Genomic DNA, 13,871 nt, shown 5'->3' on the forward strand with positions numbered 1-13,871 from the left:
CCTGCCAAACGTGACGCTACATGGCACTGCCACTCAATCTTCGTAACCCAGTGAGATAGTGTTACTGTGGAGAAAACCAGGGCTCAGTGAGGAGCCTGGGAAAAGCTCATGTAGAATTCATACTCCCACGTGAGGGTTGCCATTTTCTTTTTGCTTTTTTTTTTTTTTTTTTTTTGAGACACGGTCTTGCTTTGTCGCCCGGGCTGGAGGGCAGTGGTACGATCATGGCTCACTACAGCCTCTGCCTCCCAGACTCAAGCAATCCTCCCACCTCAGCCTCCTGAGGAACTTGGGACTACAGGTATAAGTGCCACTGTGCCCAACTAATTTTTGTATTTTTTTGTAGAGACAGGGTTTCACCATGTTGCCCAGGCTGGTCTCAAATTCCTAGGCTCAAATCCTCCTGCCTCGACCTCCCAAAGTCCTGTGATGACAGGCATGAGCCACCACCCCTGGTCTTCATTTTTACTGTTTTGAATTCAACATTAGCTCCAGTATGAATCAAATCTTGACCAATATCATCCTATCCAATATCCTACAGGCAGATGCCTCACCTCCCAGGGTAATTTAGTAAACCAGTGCCATAAGAGACCCACTCAATTAAAAAAAAACAAACCATCGAAGTACCGCTTTAAAACGATAGCCCTGAACTTACCTGGCTAAAAGAGCTTTACAACAATAAATGCTCATTAGAATACGTTTTGATGATGACTTTAAACAAAACACAAAATAAAAGGTTATCTACCGTAATACTAACTGTTTGGCCTTGGGGAAGTTACCCTGCCTAGGATTCAGTTTCCTTGACTGCAAAGATTCAAATCATATTAACTGTCTGACAGGGTTGTCGTGAAAATGAATGAAAAAATGCCCAAGAGGCTGACACAGATTTAGGTTCCCATAAATGATGGTTGCTATTGTTCTTACTGCTATGATTTTACAACATTTTTGATTTATCCCCCATTAAATATACTTTGTTCAGTGGCAATCCCAAGAGATGGGATTAAAACTAAGCAGAAACTAAGTTTTTCTACCTCAAACTTCAGCTCTTCAAAGGCTTATGTGGGACCTCGTATCTATGCTCTAAGGGAGATAAGAAAACAGCCAGTAGAATTGGCTCCAAGAAAGCAACAGCCCACTCGTTTAGGTATTTGCTCTGTCCCATAAATGTGAATAATGAAACTGATCATCTTTTAGTTGCTCTCCAGAGGGAGGCCTGGGCACCTGAGTGGGACATGCAGACCTGATGAGGATTCCAGTCGCTGTCAAAGATGACCACTGTATCAGCTGCCTGAAGATTTAAGCCCAGGCCACCAGCTCTTGTGCTCAGCAAGAAAATGAAATACTGGGATCCAGGTTCATTGAATTTCTTCAGCAAAGCAGCACGATCTTCAGACTTGGTGGTGCCTGAGGGGATCAGAAAAATTAATTTCCCAATTAACTCTTGTCTGAAAATGGCATAGAACGAGACAAAAAGGCTTGCTTCCTTCGAGAAATATACCCAGACTCCTCCTAACACTGGTGAGGTAATTTCCATGTACTTCTGGAAAAAAAAACTTTGAACATTTTGCAATTATAAAAAAAAGAGAAACAGCTTAAACATTTCTGACAAGGCACGTTTGCAACTTTACAAATTGTACAAAATCGTTACTCTCACCTAAAACAATGAAAACATTTTTTGGATTTATTTCTGTGATTTATAACAACAAATGATTTTAAGAACACACACAACTTCCTCTCTCTCCCTGTCTCTCTCTCTCTCTCTCACACACACACACACACACACAAACACACACACACGTGCACTTAAAACTGTAATAATGGCTTAAAGAAACTTTGCCAATAGGCATTAAAGCAAGGACTTTTTTTATGCCAAGAAAATAGAAAAAAAAAGGAAAGTTCTTTTCTACTACTTTACCATTTGGATTACTACTAAGTATGGTCTGGTTGGTAAAAACATAAATTATGAATAAAATTTTTTTTTGCAAATGGAATAATTGTATCCTTGTTAGCAAGACTTAAAGCCACAATAATCCCCACCCCCCCAACAAGGAATCTCTTAGTCTGTTTCTCACGTTATCATCCTGCTATGTTGAGTTCAAAGCATGCTAAATCAAAACCAACTAAACAGAGCAGCATGTTACATATTTGGGGGTGGTTTGCCCCATGGGGTCTGAAGAGGCTCCAAAATAGTGAATAAGCAGAGAGTACCAAACCTCAGAGTCTGGTGCTCACTTTTGGGGCATTCTTGCATTTCAGATGAGCCACTCAATCACATATTATGTATGTGTAATGTATTTACCCAGCCATTTCATGAAATGCATTGTGGAAAGGGAGAAAAAAAAAAAACACCAGTATTCCATCTGAACATATTTCACCAGAAAAGCTTAGATGCTGAATTTTGAAAAAAGGCTTTAGGTTGTCGGGAAATCTGCATGCATGTTACATGATAGTCCCTGACCGGCTGCTATTCAAATATTATTCCTACATGCTGTTCGTTTTTTAAGGATGAAAACATACCAGCAATTTATTTCAGAGGATTAAAACATTTAAGTGACTATAGCTAATGAATCAAGTTACTAGGAGGGCCAAGTTCTCAAACATGAGGACAATTTGCTTTTCACATTTAAAAAAAATAACAAATGCCCTCCTGAAGAGGGAGAAAACAAATCACTTCCCTGCATACAGCAAACAGGGATTAGGAATGAGGGGTTTGGGGGCTCTCATTTAATGGAGTCACATTCTTTAGACCCAATTTACTTTCTACGTTAGGTTTCGAGTTTAGTGAACCGGTGAGGTCCAACACAATCAACTGTCCCAGTTTAGATTTTGGAGGAGGAGCACTAAACATGCTTTGACGAGTGAGCTTTCGAATGTGGAGCTCTTTCTTCTTTAATTTTCAGAATTGGCTTTCTGAGATCATGGTGAAATATCTGTTCACGACGCCAATGGAAGATATGTCTGCTGTGAAACCCTCTCTATCATCTTTCCAGCTGCAAGAATTTTTTTAAAAATTACTCACATGGATTAATGGTTCACGTATTTCTCCTCTGCCTTAAACTGAATGAAAAGCCACAGAAACCAAAAATTTCTTCTAAAATGGGGAAAGAAGAGATCATGGCATCTGTGTTTCTGAAAACTGGGTACAAAAACTATACATCTATACTCTCAGGATAGAAGTTCAACAGTTTTGATTAACTGAAAATGAACCAGCTGATAATCACATGGATTAACGAAACCAAACAGTTAATCTCATCAGGTCTGCCTGCCCTGCATGCTTCTGGTTTCTTGCTTTTTGTTATTTTTGTTTTCTCTTTTTCCACGAAGCTGAAGGCTGCAGTAGCTGAAGGTCTTGCTGCTGAATGCTCAAACTTGACCTTCACTGGCTACTTTACAGATAACACGCATATGTCACCATGATAATGGTTACTTCAGTTGTTTTTCAGGAACTTTGGCCAGCTCTGTCCAGTTCAAACCGGTTGATACCACTGACCCTTAAACTGGGCCTGAGTGCAAGTGCCCAAGAGATGGCCTTTTGATGTTGTGAAGCCAAAAACTCCACCCACAGATCATGCTGACACTGCCATTTTCTGCATGTATGTCCTAGGAAATGCCATGAACCCTGGCTATGCTTGTGTAGAATGAACCTGTGACTTCATTTTTCCCCACTGCCAATCACCTTTCCCTGTGCCTTACACCACCCCACTTCCTTACCCCATAAATATCCCTAAACCTTATCTTCAGGGAGGTAGAGTTGAGGGCTGTTCTTCCATCTTTTTGCTTGGTGCCCTTGTGAATAAATCTTTTCTCTTTTGCAAAACCTGTGTCACAGTGATTGATTTACTGCACGTGGGCAGAACAGACATGGATCTGGCCAGTAACATAAGATATAAATGCAACCAATGCCTACTGGGATGAAATAACCTTACATGCAAAATAAAGCACTGAAAAACAAAAGGAATATCCAAATAAAATTATTTGGTCAAAGGACTTTTCAGACCCTATATCAGATACCTCAAGCAAACAGGCCAACCACATATCTGGTGTGTATTTAAACTGTATAGGCCAGGCACGGTGGTTCACGCCTGTAATCCCAGCACTTTGGGAGGCCAAGGTGGGCGGATCACCTGAGGTCAGATGTTCGAGACCAGCCTGGCCAACATGGTAAAACCCCATCTCTACTAAAAATACAAAAGTTAGCTGGGCATGGTGGCACACATCTGTAATCCCAGCTACTCGGAAGGGTGGGGCACAAGAATTGCTTGAACCCAGGAGGCGGAGGTTGCAGTAAGCCGAGATGCACTCCAGCCTGCGAGACAGAGCAAGACTCCGTCTCAATAAAAATAAAAAATAATAAAATAAAAAAAATAAATAAATAAAATAAAATAAAATGAATAAAATATAAAATAAATAAAATAAACTGTATAAATAGCTGGGAACTTGACAAATTATAAAAAACAAATAAACAAAAAAGATTGAGTCATTTTTCACACAAAGCTATGACATTTCTTATCACAAGGTTTGGAATTTGCTAGAAAACCATTTCTGTCAAAGATTTCTTTTTAACAATTTTTTTTTAACAATTTTTTTTTGTTAAATTTAAATTAACAAAATTTTTAATATTGTTCAGGGAGATTCAAACTACCACGTAAGCGTCTCTCCAAAGGCAGACACTCTTTGCAAGTGGCTCAAGATTTAACGTGCTCAACACTAACATCAGTTTCATGGTCTTTCAGACTTTGATACAAAACCAATTATAATTTCATGATGACTAATTTTAACTTAGTTTCACCCGCTTTTAGAAAGTGTTGTCTTCTGGGATAAAACCTCACCACTTGCTCTCACACAAAAATCATTTCCAGTAAAAACAAAAACTATAATGGAGTATTAGCTAAATCTATTCATGCAACCATAATCTTTGCAGAAAATTTCTGCTTAGCTCTCATCAAGTGATTTTTTTCCCCTAAAGTCAAAATCTGAGACATCAAATTCAGCAATGAAAATCTGAAGTCATTTTAATAATTGGGTGGCGGGATGGGGGACAGAAGGGGGTTCAGCTGGAAGTGTGTGTACTAACTTATCTGTGTGTATACTGATTGTTTGTCCATTAGTTCTGTCCACCCTTAAAAGCAATCGCTGCTGTTTCTTACAGAAAGATGCCGTTTCAATTCCATCTGTAACATGTTAGGCAATTTGCTTGTCTGTCTCCTTCCACCTAATGGTAAGGACTCTGAGAGCAGGAACAGTGAATAGTCCGTCCATCCTGTATCTCTAGTGCATGGTGGTTTGCAATTAGTCAATTGAAAATTTTAAATAAGTTCAAAATCATTCTTGAAATGTTGTAGCTAGAGAAGAAGCCTATATTTTCAGAGATGGGGTATACCTCTCTGGATCTGCTAAAACTGAGCTAATCTGGAATCAAAGAGATCCAAGTTAGAACCCGATTTCACCATATGCCTTTGTTTTCTCATCTCTTAAATGGGCAACATAATGGCACACTGGTTGACAGGGATAATAGTAGCTTATTTATTGAGAAAATCAAATTAATAATGCACATGAAATGCTTGGCCCACAGCCCCACAGGGTAGGTGTTCCATACATGTTAGCTGTTGTGACTATTATTATTAATAATAAAAGGACAGCAGCCAATAAACTATTAAAGAGAACCTCCCAGGCTGACAAGAAAACATGAGAGCAATTTGTTTCCGGGAAGTCACTTCTTACCAGTTTGATAGATGCAAATATTCAAAAGGAGCAGTCCTCAGAGACCTGAGATTGGAAATGAAATGCCACAAAGTAGCAAGTGATAGTTAATGCAGGACACCTGTGTGGGGCTGTCAGTTCAGGGGAAAATACAGCCCCACAGCCCCACAGCCCCTCACTTGAGCAGCAGGTAAAGGCCAGTTTATCTTTCGAAGGACGAGTGCTGAATTTTCCCCTTTCCGGAGGCAGGAATCCAGTCAAAGGAGAAGAGACAATAAAGGAAATTTGCCAACAGAGAAAAACTGTGCCTAATAGGACTGTATTTGTGAACTAAAAATTCACATCTACTTAACCATTCATTCGTTAAGTAATTTGGAGGGGAGAGGTAAAGCGGTTTAAATAATCAAGTTTCATGCCTGTAATCCCAGCACTTTGGGAGGCCGAGGCAGGTGGATCACTTGAGGTCAGGAGTTCGAGACCAGCCTGGGCAACATGGTGAAACCCCATCTTTACTAAAAAATACAAAAAAAAAAAAAATTAGCCGGGCGTGGTTGCACATGCCTGTAATCCCAGCTACTCAGGAGGCTGAGGCAGGAGAATCACCTGAACCCAGGTGGCGGAGGCTGCAGCACGCTGAGATCGTGCCACTGCATTCCAGCCTGGGTGATAGAGCCAGACTCTGTCTCAATAAAAACAAAATAAAATAAAACAATCAAGTTTGTCAAATGTTATAATTAATTTGAAAATTAATTAATAATACCCTAAGAGGCTGACCATAAAGAGAATTCACCTAAAACCTTAAGTCAGAGAACATACGGCAAGTCTGAGTTTGGTATATATCCAATTACATTCAATTAAGGGCAAAAGGGAAACAAAATGTTGGATTGAAAACAAAGTATTTTAATGAAACATAAACCTTAAGTTTCCCATTTAACAATAGTAATACTGCATTAGATAAATACTGGTATTAGTAGTATCCTCTTTTCTACCCAGGGATTAAATAGCATCCTGACTGTAAATTAACTTCTATTCCTACTTACCACTCTTTGAATGCCATATTTATGCCCTGCCATTGTCTATAAATGCTGACACTTTCAACCTCCAATACATTATGGCTGATATCCAAATCGTAAAATAATTTAGGGATTATCCCTGAAATCATATTTTCTTCCATTAATATTTTTTCTTACTAATTTTTAGGACATGGTATTTAAATTTCACCTTAAAACCAGGCAAATATTTTACCTAGCTTGCAAAATCCAGGAAACAATGAAGTCATGTCTCTTAACAATACAACATGTGGATACGTCTTATTTAGAAAGAGAGGCTCTTTAATGATAAATATAATCTTAAATGAATGATTGTATTGTTACAAAGAAAAGTGACATAGCCTTTATCCCCTTAAAATATGCCTTAACTGAAAAAGTTAAAGGTGTGTCAATGTATTCTATATGTTTGGCACATAGGTAACAATCAATTTTAAGAGCAAGGAAGATTTTAAAATTTTAATTTAGTTTAATGTTATTCTATTTAGGTACTCATAAGTGACTCTAAACTCATTTGTGTTCGTTTATTTGTGGGCCATGCAGCTGCACAAATGAGGTCAGCTTATTTAAAGCTTAAGGACGCAAAAAATTCCTATCTAGAAAAACTGCACCCGATGCTGCTAGTCAATTCTTCAATTTTACCCCTTCTTTTTGGCTGAGATTGGATCTAAGTGCCCATTATCCCTTCATTTTCAGTAGTATGGCTTCAGAGCCTAATGCCTTATGCACTTACCATCAAGGCGTAGGTAAAGGAAGTTCCGAAAAGCAAAATAATCCTCCATGATGGTCATGAGAGATGTCATCTGGCAGAAAAGCAGCACTCGGTGATTAGTCGCTCTCAATTTTGGCAGAATACGATCAAGTAGCTCAAACTTTCCTGAGGCCCGATACAGTTCAGCCCTGAACCCAAAAAAATGCAAAACAAGAAGACAGTATTACTTCTGTCTTCTTGAAAAACCCAGCATTGCTTTGCTTTTCATATAGTCCTTTGTACACTGTAAACATTCAATAAGTAACTGTGAAATGAATGAATGAATGAATGAATGAATATGAACTCCAAAGCAATGAGAATATTTAGCAGAAAAAGAAAATATATTCATATAAAACCCATGAAAAGTGCATTGCATATACTAGGTATGATGACAGGTTCTAGAAAGAAAAGGAACCACTTTCATGTTCTTAATACTTTCAGTCTTTCTCTCAACTTATTCCTTCTCCTCGCTCTCTCTCTCTCTCTCTCACACACACACATGTACACACACACGTATATGCCATGTTTCTATAAATTCCTCCTTATTAAGTATATAACTTTTTAAATTTTTAATTCAAGGCACTTAAGATTCATCTAAATACTTATTGATCACCTACTATGTACCAAGCACAGTGCTAGCCATGTATATAATAATATGCAAAATAGAGTCTCATTTTACTAAATGGATAATTATAAATTGTAATGAATACTATAAAAATAACAAGTTCCAATGAGAAAACTCACAGCAACATGTGATGCCTTCTTTAGATTGGAGCAGAGTTTGGCAACCTTTGGCCCCAGTCTGCTGTCTGTTTTTATAAATAAGGTTTTATCGGAACACAGCCATACTCACTCATCTCTGTTGTCTGGCTGCTTTCATGCTATAGAGGCTGTGCTGAGCAGGTGTGGCAGACACTTTATGGCCCACAAAGCTGAAAATATTTACAATCTGGATCTTTACAGAAAAAGTTGGCCAACCACTGGTTTAGAGTGTCGGAGGTGACCTCCCTGAAGAGATAACATTTTAGCTAAAACCTGAAATAATGAGTAAAAAGGCATCCAGGTGAAGAAAGGGGGCACTGGGGTGGAGAGGAGGAGATTCCAGGGAGAGGAAAGAGCATGCGTAAAGGTCCTGAGGGGTAAAGGAGACAGAAGGATTTGAGAAATTAGAAACGGTGAGCATGGCTTAAACAGAAGTGAGGAGAGAATACTGGGAGATGAAGACAGAGAGGTGGAGGATGGGACTAGGAACAGACTCTAGGGCTCTATGAGCTACACCGAACGTTTTCCTTTTCAGTGCAATGAAAAGCCATCAGTGGGTTTTAAGCAGCGGAGTGATGAGGTCTGGCGCACATTTTTATAAGATCACCATGGACGTCACATAAGAATGGACTGGGGGAGGACGAGAGTCTTGGATTACTATAGAAGTACAAGTCAAAAACACGTTGGGAGTATGAGATGCAGAGGATGCTGTGATACGGAGAAAGGCTAAGGCAGGGCCTTTTCCCTCTACAGTTCACCCATTTTTTTCTTTTATCAACAGGGCTGTGTTATACAATTAAAACTGAATTTTAGGTGATACTGTTTGGAAAACTTGCTAGTGCACATGTAATCTATAGTACTGAAATGTATCATCTGGTGGTTGATTTTATGACACAGGATATGTTATTTCTAACAGACACATTTTCACACGTATGTCTTCCCGACATCCATCCCCCACTCTGAGAACTGTTCTCCAAATACCCTATAGCATGTGTTCACCATGCAACCCTGGCCAAGCTGATGGGAGCAGGAGTAACCACAGAACCCAGAGAAGACAGAGGCAAGGAGAGGCAGGGAAAGTTTAGCAGCACTACCTCAGGATAGGTTATAGCTCCTGGTTCTTGGCCCAGTGAAACTGTCTGCCCTTGGGATCCAAGAATGATGACTACATCCTAATAATAAATTTTTCAAATTTGCAACACACACACATACACACACACACACACACACACACACAGAGACTTTCTGTTAATGCAGTGTTCATTTTTGTTGTTGCAAGTCAAGATTCTCTTTAACATCCATTGCTAATGAAAAACATTTCTTACACAGACCATACTCTTAGAAATGACTATAAAACTGTAAACATTTACAGCAGATGAGAGATTTCTTCTCATGTACATTAATGTCAAATGTCAATGTGAAATTTAATAAGATAAATTCTCTTCAAGCCCAAGCTATACTTTTGGTTATAAATTAACAAACCTTTGAAGCTTCAACAACATTTTTAGAACACTAGGATACTATTAAGTCTATTAAATAAGATCTATGTCCTTTGAATAGCCACTTGCTTAAGGCAAGTAATAATTTATGCCAGTAAAGTAAAAGAGGATGCTGATACCGTTTTGGTTAACTTCTCCACTGAAGAGCACTTAGAGGGCTGGAAGTAAGTATTTGCACAAGAGGAAACACTGGAGAGAGGAGGAGTTTATGTAAGGCCAACAACATTTTTTTTTAAAGAAAAAAAAAATTTGAGATTTACCCATTGATGACCCCATTTGAATAGCCTAGGTGTTCAGCAAAGGATTCCTTTAAAAGAGAGAGACAGAAAGAATGATTTTTAAAAATGTAATTATTAACTTAATGATTACTCTTTTAGTGAGGTTATCCTACCTTTTTCTATAGTTAAAATAATTAATGAATAAGCAAAAAACTTACATACATAATGAACCAGAAATTCAGTATATTGCATGCAGACTTTTGTTCCACCAGAAATGTAACCTGTGAGTTTCTTCTAATCTCTAGACTCTCAGATAACAGGGTTAGTTTACCCGTCACACAGTCACTGAGCACCCACTGGCCCATAGTGGAGCCAATAGTCATTTCTGGAGATCCACCCTCTAGGGTGGATCTGAACTCAAGGAATACAGCGTCTAGACTAGAAGAGCACAAAAACAAGCAAATCAGAATTAATATGTATATATAAATATATGTGATAGCGTTTGGCTGCGTCCCCAACTCAAATCTCATCTTAAATTGCAGCTCCTATAATTCCCACGTGTTGTGGGAGGGACCCTGGGGGAGACAACTGAATCATGAGGAAGGTTTCCCTCGTGCCGTTCTCATGGTTGTGAATAAGTCTCACGAGATCTGGTGGCTTTGTAAGGGATTTCCCTTTTCACTTGGCTCACGTTCTCTCTTGTCTGCCACCATGTAAGACATTCCTTTCGCCTTCTACCATGATTGTGAGGCCTCCCCAACCATGTGGAACTGTGAGTCCATTAAACCTCTTTTTCTTCACAAATTACCCAGTCTCAGATATGTCTTTATCAGCAGCATGAAAATGGACTAATACAATATGTATTGTGGAAAAATTTAGCAATAAAAATAATGGTGATTATATATTATAATTCTTAGTTTGATGAAATCTTTTTTTTTTTTTTTTTTTGAGACAGATTGTCACTCTGTTGCCCGGGCTGGAGTGCAGTGGCGCAGTCTCAGCTCATTGCAAACCTCCGCCTCCCAGGTTCAAGCGACTCTCCTGCCTCAGACTCCTGAATAGCTGGGACTATAGCATGTGCCACTAAGGCCTGGCTAATTTTCTGTATTTTTAGTAGAGACAGGGTTTCACCACATTGGCCAGGCTGGTCTTGAACTCTTTACCTCAAGTGAACTGCCCGCCTTTTCCTCCCAAAGTGCTAGGCTTACTGGATGAGCCACCATATCTGGCCAGTTTGGTGAAATCCTAACGTCTCTTCTATACTGTGCTTTCCTCTATTGCAAATAAGGTCCTAGATGTACAGCACCCCTCAAGTGTCCAGCTTCTGTTTTCAGAATACAGAACGTAATCACATAACTCCGTCCTTTATGATTCACAGAAAGAAATACTGTTTTCCATGCATTTCTCCATTCTGACTTTATGAGAAATGACTGTTCTCCATGCATTTCTCCATTCTGACTTCATGGGAATGGCAACCATCTGTGGGAATGGAGAGCAGGTTACACCTTCACATCAACCACCGGCTGTCTCCCTTTTCTGCTTTCCCTCCTCCCTGGATCCCTGCAGCTTTTCCTCCAAGGGGACCAGATCTTTCCCTCTGGGCTCAACAGTACTCTCAAATATGCTCATCATCTGTGGTAGGCTCCAGCCTTCTGGCAAAATTAACAGGATGGACTGTGGCCAATACCTCAACTCCATCCCCTAGAACCAAGCCCATGGTCTCCATTAGGCTCCATCCCTGTCTCCAAGCAGGATTGTGAAAACCAAAGAGAGGGGTCAAAGGACGCTGTTGGAGATTAGGTAACAGCATCATGTTAAAAATACTGTTTCCATTTCTTGAGTTTAAGGTCCCCAGGGAGGCAGTGAGACCCATTTTGGGGCTCAGCATCTGGCAGGAATTAGTAGGAATAAAGGGTGTGTGGCAAACGAAACACAAAAAGGCAAATTCACACACCATCTCTGTTCCATAGTTGTCAATAGATTTGACAATAACTGTGGATCTCTTGTTTCTAGGAAAAAAAAATGGCAAATCAAAGTCTGCCTTTCTACCAACTGCTTCTTAAAATGTCAATATGTAGGTGCTGAAGGGCATGCACCTTAAACTTCACTTCCTTCATGATTCCCCCTCCTCCTCTATCCTTTCCCACCCTCCAGACTGAAGCTGGAGGACAGAAGGCATCATCTCCCTTCCTTCCCTACTTAGCCCAGCATGGCTCAAGGGGTCATTTCTTTTATGATAACCAAAACAAAGTAAGATTGAAGCTTAATCTTCAAAATTCCTAAGTCCCCAAAGGCCCCCGTAGATTACCAGACATGTCTTAAAATTGTTTTCAGAAAAAATGGGACGGTGGGTAACAGGTTAGACTAACAAAATCCCAGACAGTTTCATCATTAGACTTTTTTCCCAGCTCCTCTCAACCCAACATACACCCACCACCAATTCATTGGTACCTTAAATCTGATATAACACGTCATCAGTTTACAAGATGCTTCACATGTTATTGTTTAAAAGCTGGTCCTCCTGCCAGTATTATAATCTATTATTACCCCTGTTTACAAATCAAGCACATTACAACATGGAGGATCTGAGTGACTTCCCCAGTTCACAGTTACAAAGTGACCTGGTGGATAAGAACTCATTACTGGCCATTGCATTCCCCTTCAACAATACATGTAAATAACTGTGACTTTTTTTTTTTTTTTTTTGAGACCGAGTTTCGCTCTTGTCACTCAGGCTGGAGTGCAATGGTACAATCTCAGCTCACTGCAACCTCTACCTCCCAGGTTCAGGCAATTGTCTTTCCTAAGCCTCCTGAATAGCTAGGATTACAGGCGCCTGCCACGACACCCAGCTCATTTTTGTAGTTTTGTAATTTTGTAGTTTTAGACGGGGTTTCACCATGTTGGCCAGGCTGGTCTCGAACTCCTGACCCCAGGTGATCTTCCTGCCTCGGCCTCCCAAATTACAGGGGTGAGCCACCGCGCCCAGCCATGAGATTTTTAAAGTGTTGTTGCTATTGTCATTTTACTTCGATATGTAGGTACTTTCCCCTGTGTCTATGGATATTCTCCTCTATGCCCATACACTCTCTCCTACGTCTATAGCTACTCTCCCCAGTGTCTATGGATACTTTCTCCTATGGACTCCTTGAATAGCAGTGTCAGAAATCTTTCCAATTATCCAGCACAGCTAGGAAAGAACTCTGGCATGTGGATATGGTGTGCAATGAACACTCTGACCTGACATGCACAACTGCCAAAAATAAGGGAGAAAAAAGAATATTCAAAAAGAGCGCTCCAACTCAATTTTTATACTGTGATTAAGTTTTAACCTTCCAGAAGTTTCTATGTATTTTTTAAAATAAATTGGTGCAGACACTGGAGCCCTGCAGTGATGTTCTCTATGTCTCCTGCCCATTTTGCAGTAGAAAGTAGGCAGTACCCTGGCAAATAATTGCCACCAGGACCATTTGCCTCAGCAGCAGCTATGACAAATGGGGAATACAATTGTGGCTCCTTTTCATTCCTGCTCCAGTCAATTGCTCCGACTGGGGTGAAACACTGTCAATTTAGGAAACTTATTCACATGGAGTGAACATGGCAGAAAATGTCCTCTCCCCGCAAAATAGCTTTCTAGAGACCTGAGCATCAGGATGAAAGCATGCATTTACATCATCATGACAGAAACAGGAAAGGAAAAATATAAGTCAAAGGAACAGACTAAAGCCAGTGTCTTTTACAAAGAAAATATTTAAAGAAAATCTTTCTCTTTAGAAGTCATAAATACATTATTTTCATATTTTTCACAGCAGTCTTTTGAGGAAGCTGAATGTACTTATCATTATCTTCAATTTCAGAGCTCCTACTATAACAAGGTAATTCACAGTACTTACCC

The 13,871-nt window shown here is 39.7% G+C and overlaps 1 protein-coding gene across 9 annotated transcripts in view; it reads right to left on the minus strand.

Annotated features, from left to right (window-relative positions):
* Window positions 1–13,871, minus strand: part of SMARCA2 (SWI/SNF related, matrix associated, actin dependent regulator of chromatin, subfamily a, member 2) — a 182,490-nt gene that overhangs the window by 83,659 nt on the left and 84,960 nt on the right. For all 9 annotated transcript variants that reach the window (XM_032138939.3, XM_058431519.1, XM_032138930.2 and 6 more), the window contains 3 exons: window positions 10,019–10,065; window positions 7,480–7,646; window positions 1,241–1,404 (listed from right to left, as the gene is read on the minus strand). In XM_032138939.3, coding sequence (XP_031994830.1) covers window positions 1,241–1,404; window positions 7,480–7,646; window positions 10,019–10,065 — 378 coding nt within the window. The remainder of the gene's footprint in view (window positions 1–1,240; window positions 1,405–7,479; window positions 7,647–10,018; window positions 10,066–13,871) is intronic.

The sequence above is a fragment of the Hylobates moloch genome, unplaced genomic scaffold (assembly GCF_009828535.3).
Source record: "Hylobates moloch isolate HMO894 unplaced genomic scaffold, HMol_V3 SCAFFOLD_19, whole genome shotgun sequence".
In the NCBI taxonomy this organism is placed as follows: Eukaryota; Metazoa; Chordata; class Mammalia; order Primates; family Hylobatidae; genus Hylobates; species Hylobates moloch.